The following is a 12,966-nucleotide window of genomic DNA, read 5'->3' on the forward strand; positions in this document are numbered from 1 at the left end:
ATGCAGCACGTGGCCATGTTTTTAAAGCCATAAAGCTCATTGCTTTTTTTGAATTAAAGCTGTCCAATTTGGTGAAATCGACGGATAAGATTAAAATTTGGATGCAACTTGAAAATAACGGCTACTAGAAGTTAATATGGTTCAGAGCTCATTCGTGTGATTTCAATACTCAAATATAATTCACAATCTCACCATTATTGAGCCACAAATTGCAAAAGGTTATCAGAGCACAGAGAATTTTCGGAGCTAAGGCGCATAATTTTGCAGAGAAATCCAGTGAAAATTTCACAAAAAAAAGAAGAATTTTGCGGGTAAGTGCTCTAAAACTTTTGAATAGTAAGAATTTGGTGTGGTAAAATTTTAAATCTTAGAAAATGCCTCCACGAAAGGAATTATCTAGGCAAATTGATTACCTAAAAAGGGTTGTGCATGATGATTTCCTTGAACAATTTCCACTATTTGTCAATGAAATCACTAAGGGGAGAGAACTGATTCCTAAGAACCCTAGGGTAGTTGTAGTTGATGGTTTCTATGATAGGGCAAATTGGATAAGAGATGCCCATGTATCTATGGGAGGTTTAGAATGATTCAAAAAGTGGTTCTCAGAACGAAAATTAGATACCTCCATGAGCAATGTCTGGGAATTCGACATTGGAAAGTTAATACTCCCTATAGTTTTCTTTGATAGTGATCTATTGACTGACCTAGCCAAGAAGTATGATCCTATCACGAGGTGGGTAAAGAATCATGCTAGAGTAAATCTTTTTAGGGTTTGCCCTGAACTGATTAGTGAGGTTTTCAACCTCAACCCTAACCACGTCGTGCATGAAATCGTTGATATGGATGACCTTCAAGCAAGGTACGATGCACAAAGGATCTACTTAAGGATAGGGCCATTGCAAGAACATGCTGCCAAGATTGGTACATTGTCTGTGATTATTGCCAGTACCCCAGAGCCATTATTAAGGAGACATTTTAATATCAGGACTCAAGCATTATATTTCTCTCTTTACAAGATTTTTGAGATGGATGAAGCTGAACAAATCTCAAGCTCCATTGCTCTTATCATGGCTCAGACTCTTCAATTTAGGATGAGCACTATTTTGAATTTTGCCACTTTTCGTGCATGGAAAATTCACAATGGTTTGGTAGGGATAGCACAAGGGAAAGTAAACAAGCCATTCTATTGGTATTCATTGCTCGTGCATGTATGTCTATATAAGGGAGTTACCTACTTCTCTAAGGGCATGGAGCTAGAAGTAACCAAAGATGGAGAGAAGAATCCAATCCAATTGTGGAGTGTTAACATGACCTCAGAGGCTAGAGATGCCAATTTTGTGAGGTTTGATAGATATTTTGCATCTAAGCTTAGATTGCTCTTGAGAGGAGACAACCCTAGGATTTCAAAATCACTGCTTGAACTGGTTAGGCCTAAGGACCATGCAAAAGGGCTTTTGGTCAATCATAATTGGGGGGATATAATCCCATTTAATGTTTCTACAGTAATAAGGGTATATGGCTTTTTGGGGAAGCCTCATGTGCTACCATTCCATGTGCCTCTAAAGATAGGGATAGCAGAGTTGCTGTGGCAGATTGGTACTATTGATGAAAGAAATTTGCCCAAGAAAGGTACCTTTTTCCTAGTTGTCACTGTAATACATGATTTTGTCTTTGTAAGAAAAGGATGGAAACACCTCAGCTTATTTTTGGATAAGTATAACATGGCAGAGTCTCATGCACGATTTATTGATCCATAAGGGTTTTATGACCTCTTGAGAGAAAGGACAAAAGCTACTTGCATGGTACAACAGGTATACTTTCCTAAGGATATTATCAAAAATGTTTTTTCTTTATACGAACAAGAATTAAGGAAAGAAAAATGGATAGTGTTTAGTAAAACATTGGAATTCATCAATGCTTTTGATTCTGATTATGACCCTCTGAAAGATAAGAAATATTGGGGAGCCAAGATGCAAGCATTGATGAACAATTTTGCTATAATCATACAAACAATAAATGAAAAGAAGGTTGCATATGTCAAGACATATCCAGACAGGGCTGCAGAGATACAGAGGAGGATAAACAATAGAAACATAGTAGCTCTTGGATAGTACACATTGCAGAAAAGGGTAGGTTATGTGATGGTGTAGAGTGTATAGCAAGCTCCCCTTCAGCAAAGAGCAAGACCAGAAAGTCCATCTGTAGCTAGTGCCCCAAAGAGGCATAAATTGGAGCAGAGATCCTCCTCTTAGGTAGAACAATACTCCCCAAGCCAAACCCCAATTCAAATAGATGATGAAGCATCTTTGAGGGATCAACTGAGGCAAATTGGTGGAGAAGGGGATGTTATTGTTACTACAACAAACCTAGAGATTGGGGAACCACAAGAGCCTCCTACACCCTCCTTGGACCTTACTGTTACTGACTATCAAGGTAAGGAGATAGATCCTATAGTGGCCCAAGCTTCTAAGAAGTTTATCAATGATGAGAATTTTGTGAAATCTAAAGCCTTTGCATAGTTTTTGTGGAGATTAAATATAGGAAATTTTGAAAGAACTTGCGAGAAAATAAAAGTAGAGCAACTTGATAAATCAGACTCTGTTATCAAGGAGTAGGTAAAATCCAAAATTTTGATTGATTTTTCTCAATTTACACCTGAGGCTGGGAGGCAATTAGTTAAGTAGTTAGGGGTCCTCATTTTGCCAGAATGGGACATAGCCAATGCAATGATTTTTGATTCAATAAGGAAACAAAAGGATGTATAGTATAAGACTGAGGAAGAGGTATTGCAGGCTCATAGAGGAGTCAAATTCAGTTATGACCACTAGGCCTTGGTAATTTGGTCAATTCAGAAGAGGGACAAAGCCAGAATGCAGGAAATCTCTATTGCAGAGCACACTGGTGCATTAACAGTATTCAGGGCTGGTGAGGTTGGCAGCAAGCAAATTATTAGAATGACTTCAGAAATGCTAACATTTGGCAGTGTGGTGTCTGGTCAGGAAGAGGATAGGTTTGCCCAACTCAATGCTAGATTTGAGGAGGTTTTAAAAGCATACGAGGACAGGGTTAAACAGATACAATCATTAGAAAATCAAATATCTCAAATGGAGAAACAACTGGGGAAAAGAAAAGTGGGAGAGTCAAGCAAACCCAGGATTGTATACCCTAGGCCACCTATTGAGCCCTTTAAGTCAACTCCAATTATTGAGATACCAGACACCTCGGAAAGGCCTCAATTCTACACTGCAGAGGATTTTGAAGAGGAAAAGAATAAGTTGTATGCATTGCATGTAGAATTAAATAACCAATATGAGGAAAAGATAAGACAAAGTGTAATGTATCTAATGGATATGATAGAATGGTCAACATTTTTTGACCAGATGGCAAGGATTGCAGCCATCAAGGATGAATTGAAAGGAAATGAAGAAAGAATGAAGCTTATTATATAGAAATGGACTAAGAGGAATAATGATATTACCCTCATGTATGTATCTGTCATCCAGCTAACTTGTCACCAGATAGAGAGGATTTTTGACTTGTTAAATATGCTAAAATTTTTTGATGACAAACATGATTCTTTTCAAATAAGAGTGACAATTTGTTTCTCAAAGTACATAGCTGGAAAAATTGATTTATTTCCTAGTGCTCTCAAAACTATTGATAAAGTAAAGGAAAAGGAAGAGTGGAAAAATGAGTTGGATGAATTGTTTTGTCAAAGATTGAATAATGTAATAAATGAAACAGGGCATTTATTATGGGCAATGACCAATGAGGAATTGGTTAAAGTGCAGTTGTTTTACAATGCCATCAGAAAAGATTTTGCTGAAATAGAAGCTATTGGAAATTCTTTAATAATTGTACGAAGGGATGTCCAAAAGTTTGATTGGCCTGATGACACTGTTTACAATGAGTGGAAGGAACAATTTATGTCTACATAATTGATGGAAGAAGATGACGAGTTAGAGGGAAATGCAAGAGTAACTATTACTTTAACTATTAATGATGAAGACAAGGAAAACCCCCAAGTTAAAGTAGACTTGCAAGTAACTGAAGAGGACACATCACTTTCAAGCCTCATAGCCACTTATTCTGAAGATTCAGAATAACTAGAGAATCAAATCATGAGGCTTCATTGTTCCAAAAAATGTAATAGAGATGGGGCCTACCCAAAAGAATGTAATGACATTTAAGTTTTCCGTTACACACATTTGTCTTTTTGTGACAATTGCCTGTAAATATTTTTTGTAAAAGAAAGCTGTCAGTTCTGTTTGCCTAAAGCTTTTTGCATCTCACATTATATAGTAGAAAAGGACATGAGAATATGGACATTAATACCCACCCTACGCAACGCAGAGATTTAAATTCCATTGTTATCGTTCTCTAATGGGAAGTAGGGAAAGCATACAAAGAGTTGACAACAACTAAGATTGAAGAAAGTCATTTTACATGGAAATTCCATTCAATGCAAAACAAAAATGTGCTCACCAATTGTGATTTGAGAGGTCCATAGTCTTTTTAGAGTTTATCGACTATATGGACGTGCACTTTGAAAGGAACATAGGATATACTTAATATACTACAATTTTCAACACATGCTTTAAAAGCCACCATGATTACAAAGTTGTTTACTTATAGTCTGAAACTGTTTAGTAGCATTTATTTTCTAATATGAAACTACTTTAGACTATAAGCAACCTCAAAGGAGAAGTCTACCGACTAAGGTAGGGGTCCCATGGGAAGGGCTTGGGCTCTAATTTTGTGGACTAGGTGGCTCTGTGATACTTTTTTGGGGGGGCTAAAAGGTTAATTGGAATCTTTTCCTACAAAATAGGAGCCCCAAATTTTTAGCCTTCTCAATTTGAGTGGGTGAAAAAGGGGTGGGACTGACTTTAGCTCCACCAGCGTAGGGAGGAATTATGCCATTTGTTAACAATCTACACTTCATTTTCTCACCAAAATGAATTCCCACTAAACAAATTTATGAATAAATTTAATTTAATTTTTAAAAATTCATGAGACAAAAGCTTCCTTAAATTTAGCAGTGATGTTTTTTTTTGAAGCAGATTCACTTATAAATCCATAGGACTGCTTCCCTTTTTAAATATCCTTAAAAAATCTCAACACCCCCTGCTCTATTTTTAAGGAAGCGGAAGCCTAACTAAATATATTTTAATTTTTTTTAATAAACTTAGGTAACCAAGATGCAGTACAATTATTTTCCTTCGAATCAGATATGCCAGCAATTCACTCATACACGTGTCGGCCAGGTATTGAGGTAAAACAAGTTGTAGGAGTCAACTAGAGGTGGCTGTTCCTTACTACACATCCCTCCAATAAGGGCTTGTTTGGCGAGCAGAATACATGCGAAATAGGCATATGTAAATTTCAAAAAATTTGAATTCCTTGTTTGGATGCACCAAAACAGAATTGAAATACGAAGTAAAAATGAAATACGTATTCCATTTTTAACCCAAAAATGGAGTTTTGCAATTACACCAAAATATGTGTTATTGGAATACGTATTCCTATTCCATTTTTTCTAATTTTAGAAAACATAAATTTTGGGGTCTGCAAATTCCCATCAAATATTGGCTGAACCAAACGGAGAACAGGTATAGTAGCCCCATTTTCTATTCCGGAATACGTATTCATATTCCCGCAGCCAAACGGGCTCTAATAAAGGAGCCGCTTTATAAAATTCGTTATTCGCCACGTCATCAAATCCACAACCCCACCAACGCCACGGCAGACAAACCACGGTCGATATAAAACCCCGGTTCTAACTACGGGTTAGAGCAAACCCTAGAACCCAACCAAAATTTTCATCTAAAATTCACGCTACTTTCGCGTATTTCTTTTCAACCCGTGCGGTCGAATTTTCAGAGGTTCCTCAACAATTCTGTGGGAGCAAGGGAAGCGATCGACCAGTGAAGAGGAGGGAGCCCAGTAAGAAAGAGGCTCAAATTCGATTTCGATTGTGCGTGAGGGCAGGCAAATATGTCTGATTCTGAGCATCATTTCGAATCGAAGGCCGATGCAGGAGCCTCAAAGACTTACCCTCAGCAAGCGGGGACAATCCGCAAAAATGGATACATCGTCATAAAAGGCAGGGCTTGCAAGGTCGGTTTAATTCTACTGTACTTGGTGTCAGGGTTTCATTTGTTTGATTTTGGCGTGGCCTTGTTTTTAACCCTTTTCTGTTTGCTTTTTTTGGGTGAAACCCTCTTTGCCCATTTTGTTTCATACATGTTTTGCATCAATTGGTTAAAGCTTTTATTTGGAAGCAATCTCTTCGCCTTAATTCTTTAACCTATCAATCGGTCTCGTCATCAGAAAGTTCCCATATTGGCCTTTTTAATAAATAACTTGTTTAATGCGTTACTCATTTTGGGCAATCTTGATTTTGTATGCCACGATCAACGGATGTTTTTCTGTTGAACGAACTGGGTTATCATCTGATCTTGTTGATCGGAATATTTTGTATTTTATCCAAACTTTTAAGAGTTATTTTCTTATTTAATGCTGGTTCTAAACACCCGACACTGATACAGAAACCTGCTTGTTTCTTGCCTTTATCGATAGGGTCACCTGTTTTTGACTTTTAGTTAGATTTTTATTTGATTTAAGGTTCTTATTTGATTTGATTAATCTGCCTTAAAGTAATTATTTGTTTTTTCTCCCTTTAGATTATCATTTTTATTACATATCCAGCTTATTAGAAATCTATGCGCTTGTAATCGTTTGAACATATTAATCTCGGTCCTTAAAGGTCTTAACTTGCGTAGTATTAAAGTACTTACTGTACTGTTGTCTTTCAAGTAAATAAAATAATATCTAGACGATTTATGTACTTCTAGACTATTTGTTTTGCTTTAGTAGCTCATCATGGGTTGCCTTAAGAAACTATTACAAAATGTTGTCTTGATGTATTGTTCTTTATCAAGCAAATTAAGATCAACTTTCTCCTTCAAATTCTGTTATGCTTCTTTTAAATTATTGTCTCCCATTGCTTTAGTTTTCATGCTATTGTATATCAAATTTTCCTGGGATTTGATAATTAACTACGTTACTTTACATGTCTACTATAATTTTGAAGTTGCTTGTTCCCCCATGAGAGCCCTGATTTATCGGAAATTTTGTTCACAGTTTTCCTCTTTTTGCACTAAGTGTTATTTTCATGGTTTTGTGAACGATGCTAATTTATCATTTCTCGCTCTGGTTTGCACACTAGTTCAAATGCTTTCTCTCTCTTGTTTATATTTTTTCTATTTGTTTTTAACTTCAAAGTATCAAGAAAATGCACACTTTCAATTTTTGTTTGTTTAGTTTGGACTCTTATTTCTTAGTAAAAGAACCCTGTTTAAGTTAAGCAGTTAGAGTACTACTATTGTGGCTAACTTTTTGAAGACCATCTGTTAAACAGTTTACTGTGCGCATGGTGTTGGAATTTCTTTTTATTAAAATTTCAAAGGATGGTTTAATATTCTTACATATTTTCAATGTATTTAAGAGATATATTCTCCTGTAATTTGCTTCGTCCGATGATTTTCATTTTTTAAAATTTCCATTTGCCTCATTAACATGCGAGTTACAATGTTACATAGTTTCGATCTTGCCAGCCAGTCTGTTGGTTGTTCTAAGCCTTGTGGCTGGAGCCTGCTGCAGAGACTGTCAGTTTCTAAGTTGTTTAATTGTCATATGGCTTCCAGCTAGCCTTATGGAATAGTAGTGATGGCCCTTTGAATTGCCAATATGTTTTTGCAATCAGTTATGGATGACTGACTTTTCTGATTCAGGTAGGCCTGTAATGTTTTGGCCTATAACTTATCTCAGAAGGCCTTGTATTCCAAAAAGTTGAACTATATCATTCTGATTCTCTTGTGTGTAAGTATTTTGATTAGTTCATAACTATTTTCTCTGTTTTTAAGCTGAAGGTCTGCCGAGTATTATAATATCTAGATTTTATAGTTACTTGTAGCTGAGCTGCTGGGGATTAATCTTGTGCTTTCTGGCTAATTTTTTGAGATGGTAGTAACATGCACTTGCTTTGCCTTGTTAGATTAACAATCACGACTTCACTTGTATAATGAGTTTTTATCTGCTATGGTGGAGCATGATGTTATTATATGCTATGGTGTTTTGATCTTTCTAAAGAGGTTAGATAACTTGATTGTTAAAACTGTTTCTGCCTCTGTAATATATTATTGTCCACTTGGGTATATAGTATAAAAATTCATCAAACCTAATTGGTTAGTTGGCATATATGTTATATTCTCCCATAAGCTTTTCGACATTGCCGTGAAAAAACTTTTCTCAGTTTGTCGTTGCTTATAATTGCATACAGCATAAATCATGCTTTTGCAGTTCATAACTTTCAGCTTGCACTATTAACGTGATAGGGCTCTCCCTTTGTAATGGCATCAAAAAGTTGTGTCTTTTGCCTGTCTCAGTGGTTTAGGTCTATCTGAAGCAATGTATCTCAAATAAGCCCTATAAATGATGATGTAGCTCTCTATATGTCTTGGCACTATATTTTCTGTTCTTGTTTGCGTGAGTGGAATTAGATCGATTGAAACAATCTTTTTGAATTAAGCCTTAAACTCTAATAGATAATTTTGTATTTTCAAGCTACTGAATTCTGTATTATTAACTTTCTCTGAATGTAATTGGAAAAGTAATGATCTAAGTAGAGCTATCTTGTGTAGATGAAATACATAAGTGATGTCGACTGTTGTAGGATTTGGTAGTATTCAATATGAGTTGGTAGAGTATCTGAATTCTCATCACGTGAACAGTATCTGTTACTTTGAAGCTTTCTCTTTACTGGAGTTCCTTCATCCCAGTACTATAACTCAAGCACACTTTACCACAGTGCTTCCTCCTATGTCAAGTCCACTTAGCTTGCTGCTCCATTTATGAAACCTTAGCAAGTTTTGTGCCTTACAAAGCATTCATTAGAGAGTCCTAGCTCATCAATTGCCAACTAAGAGGTGTTCCACAAGAAGTCAAAGTGCATTGAGTTGTAGTAGTAGTGGGATGGGTGACCTCTGGGGTTGGCCCAATTCAGTGCACTTGAGTTGGAAACTTTTGAGATTCTTTGAGAAGTTAAGAGTCTTACAAGGAGATCAGTATCATTAGCATCTTGAGGTAGGAAGGCACTGATCCTGATCATGTCAATACTCCTGCTCATCTTCCGAATTCTCCTCAATTTTGTTGGTTACCTCCGGGGTAGTGGGCTGGTTGACCTCTGCAGTTGGTCCAATTCTTCACTTCTGTGAGTGTTGTTCCATTCATTTTTATGAGAGATGGGCCCTTTTGCTGAAGGATATCCAAATGGTGGAGGAAACTCTGTGGTTAAGTGCAATTGAGTTGGAAGCTTTTGAGAATCTTTGAGAAGTTAGAGTCTTTCAAGGAGAAAAGTATCATTAGCATCTTGAAGTAGGAAATCACTGAACCTGACCATGTTAATACTTGTGTGCTCATCTTGCAAATACTCCTCAATTTTGATGGTTACATCTAATCTGCAACTGTTTTCAATTTTCTGTTTGTTTTTACATTTCATCTTTGTCGTTTTGTATTTAGTCTAATTACAGAACTGTGGAGTTCAAGAAGGATACTAATTTCCTGCTCTTGAATGCAAGAGCTATTTGTGGGAATGATGTTGATTCTCTCAATGTTGCTATTCGTTTCTGCAAAAAAGGTTGACAAGGCATTCTATCCATGTAATATGTTTGTCTTTTACAGTTTAGACTAGATAATTATTCTATACGATGGCTAATCATAATGGTTCAGTAATTGGCTATATGCTATTTTGATATTAAGGCCTGGAAATCTAAATGATTAAGATTTTTATTCCAATTTTGGGAGCAATGATAATGTTTTTTTTGAATTTTTTTTATATGAGACAAGAATTGGGCTTTCAGTAAGCTAGTTTGGTATTCAATGTTGTCTGAGGGGCTTAAAGGACAACAATATCATCAGTCTTTTCAGAGGTTATTTAAAGATAGTCTAGATAGAGTTATTCATATTGAGGTATGAGGTCCATGATCTCTATTGCTCCTGGTTTGCTGGGTTTTTAGGGTGAATGTAGTCTTAAACCTCTTTGGATGTTGTCTGCAAGTGGGGGCATAAATAAAGAAGTATCACTTGTTTAAATGATTGCATACTATGATGGTCTTAGGTTAGATTTCCTTATGTCATGTTTTATTGCAGTTGTTAAAATACATTTTTCTTAGAACACAGTTGTTATTGCACCTTGTGGGTTTGGGTCTAGTGTAGGGACATTTGAGGATGTTTAAGCTTACCAGCTGGTAATGGGGTGCCCAGATGCCCTGTTATTTGTGAAAATGAGATTTATTACGTTTTTTATTTCCTGAGTTGAATGGATCACAAGCAAATATATGTGTTTTTTTGTTGCTTTTTTACTTCTACGTATTTTTTATGGGCTCTGGTTCTTGTTTTCTGGTTTCTCTTTGAGTTTCATTTTATATTTTTATTTTAGTTGAGATCTAGTTCCTGGTGTTTTATTTATGACATAACATGCATCTAGGAGATGGTTGAATTGCTTCAAATTTTACTAATGAATCTCTTCTGACAAAATTGTAATATTGTGGTATGTAAACACATACTGAGTTTAATAAAATTTGCATTTGCCCTGAAAAGGATATAAAGGATAGTCTTTTTGGAATTAATAGCACTAGTGTGTGTGTGTGTGTGTATCTGCAAATACCATTCTTGTATGCAGATTTGCTCTACTGCGTCATGATTATATCCTATCATGGTCATTAGTATAGAGCTGTTGACAAAATAGTTATCTGTTAAATTTAAATAAAGATACTCAGTGACATCTGGGGGTGTCTATTCTTGCCTAGGTGTTTTATGATCAAAGAATTTCAGCATGTCCCTTGTGTTGGGAAAAACAATTTATGCTTTATATTCACTTCCCTGTAGTTTGGCAAGGTTACCATTATGGCTAATAATTAAATTTCTGAATGCTTTTTACAATTTTTATTTGTAGTTGAGATGGTAATTGTTTTATTTTGTTCAGACTCTGTCAATCTTTGATTCTTATTTATACCTGTTGTTGATATTTGAATGAGTAAATTTTTTTGTTTGCAATTTCCCAAATTGTTGGGGTTGTTTGCAAGCAATTAATGTGTTAAATAAATTTGCATTTTTCCTCAGAAGGATGAAAGTCTAGACCGTTTGGATTTTGATGGTAATTGTTTTCTAATTTGTTTTGACCCTGTCTAATCTTTTATCCTTGTTTGTTTACATCATATACCTGTTGCTATATGAAGAGTCCTGACAATATTTAATAAATTTTCATTTTTCCTCAGAAGAATGAAAGTTTGGCCTGTTTGGATTTTGATATCATATACATAATATATTTATTACTACTTTTTAAAGTGCTCTGTGCTTCCTTGTTGAGGAAAGATTGAGGGGTCACGTGTGTACCTTGTTTACCTAATAGCCAATGGGTGAGTTATTATTCCAATATTCTAAAGGTGTTTTTAAAATATATTTGTAGGTGGTTGAGGTATCTACCTCAAAGACAGGCAAACACGGGCATGCAAAGTGTCACTTTGTTGGAATTGATATCTTCAACGGTAAAAAGCTTGAAGATATTGTTCCATCCTCTCACAACTGTGATGTAAGTATGGCCTCTTATTTCATTTTGTGGGTTTCTATTTGAAAATTTGCATTCTGGTATATATGTTAATAAGGATTAACATTTTTTTCTTTATAAATTTGTAGGTTCCTCATGTTAATCGCACTGATTATCAATTGATTGATATTTCAGAGGATGGATTTGTAAGTGTTACTCTCCTTGTTCCTCTCCTCTTCTGATTTATTCTGAATGCCTTTTTGGAGCGTTCTTGTTGGAAGCAAATATTTAGGTCATGTACAAGGAAGATTTTTGATAAATCAATCACAGGTGAGCCTGCTGACTGATAATGGTAACACTAAGGATGATCTCAGGCTCCCCACAGATGACCAACTGCTTACCCAGGTATTATTAGAGTTATATTGTTTGATTCTTTCACATTATACCATTCAGTGCATATCTTTAATTTGATTTTCTTTATATGTCAGATCAAAGATGGTTTTGGAGAGGGGAAAGACCTTGTTGTGACTGTGATGTCTGCAATGGGAGAGGAGCAGATCTGTGCTCTCAAAGATATTGGTCCTAAATAAAATAAAATTTTAAAATGGAATTTGAAAGAGACAATGCTGGCCTTCGATTCCTATTAGCCTCACTAGCTTTCAGTTGGAAAATGCATAATGTAGCCCTTTTGTGCAAATGTATTATTGAAGCATTTGAGATATATAAAGATACTATACTAGGCTGCTGAGGCCTTTATGTCAAAGTGACAAGTTTGACTGAATCCAGGACTTACCTTCTATGTTAAAGGTGTGAGGCTTGTGTGTGGCCTCAATACTTTTATAAGTATCATGCGTTTTATTTCCCGACTTGCTTTTGGAATGCGTGAGATTTTGATGGGGATATGAGATTCAATTTTTAGATATTCAAATGATTATTTAAATCAATTGTCTTTCTGTCTGTATGAGACCCCAAATCTTCTTGCAGAATTTTCTTTTTTCAAAATTTGAATCTGATGTTATAATCTGGATTGTGCAATTTACTGGGCGAGAAGATTGCAAGGTTAATATGTCTTATTATTACATGTTTATTACGATTTCTTGATGGAAATGATATATAGCAGGTTTTATGTGTTGGTATGTTTGTATTATCCACAAAGTAGAATTTTGGGTTTACTAGCTGAGCATGTAGCATTGAGAGGTGACACTGCTGTTTATTGGGAGGTATTATGCAAAGGCTTGAAGTTCATCTAATCAATTTTTTGCAGAAAAATGTTTTGTTTTACTCTTGAGCCCATCGACAGTACCAATTTGTTTTCCAAATGTTTTGGTTCTCATTAACAGTACCAATTTAATTTCCAA

The 12,966-nt window shown here is 35.6% G+C and overlaps 1 protein-coding gene across 1 annotated transcript; it reads left to right on the forward strand.

The window, feature by feature from the left end:
• Window positions 1-5,860: 5,860 nt before the first annotated feature.
• On the forward strand, window positions 5,861-12,552 carry LOC149566962 (eukaryotic translation initiation factor 5A). Its single transcript, XM_089820171.1, has 5 exons — window positions 5,861-6,120; window positions 11,531-11,653; window positions 11,758-11,814; window positions 11,939-12,013; window positions 12,097-12,552. The coding sequence occupies exons 1-5, from the start codon at window positions 5,998-6,000 to the stop codon at window positions 12,196-12,198; spliced, it is 480 nt and encodes a 159-aa protein (XP_089676297.1). The 5' UTR covers window positions 5,861-5,997; the 3' UTR covers window positions 12,199-12,552.
• Window positions 12,553-12,966: the final 414 nt, after the last annotated feature.

This window comes from Cupressus sempervirens, chromosome 3 (genome assembly GCF_028749045.1).
Source record: "Cupressus sempervirens isolate cs-2001-9-10 chromosome 3, ASM2874904v1, whole genome shotgun sequence".
In the NCBI taxonomy this organism is placed as follows: Eukaryota; Viridiplantae; Streptophyta; class Pinopsida; order Cupressales; family Cupressaceae; genus Cupressus; species Cupressus sempervirens.

Excerpts from the sequence above, each read along its gene's own strand:
- LOC149566962 (XM_089820171.1), top strand. The coding sequence starts at position 5,998 with ATGTCTGATTCTGAGCATCATTTCGAATCGAAGGCCGATGCAGGAGCC. Across the intron at positions 6,121-11,530 it reads TAAAAGGCAGGGCTTGCAAG|GTGGTTGAGGTATCTACCTC; the intron begins GTCGGTTTAATT and ends ATATATTTGTAG. Across the intron at positions 11,815-11,938 it reads ATATTTCAGAGGATGGATTT|GTGAGCCTGCTGACTGATAA; the intron begins GTAAGTGTTACT and ends AATCAATCACAG.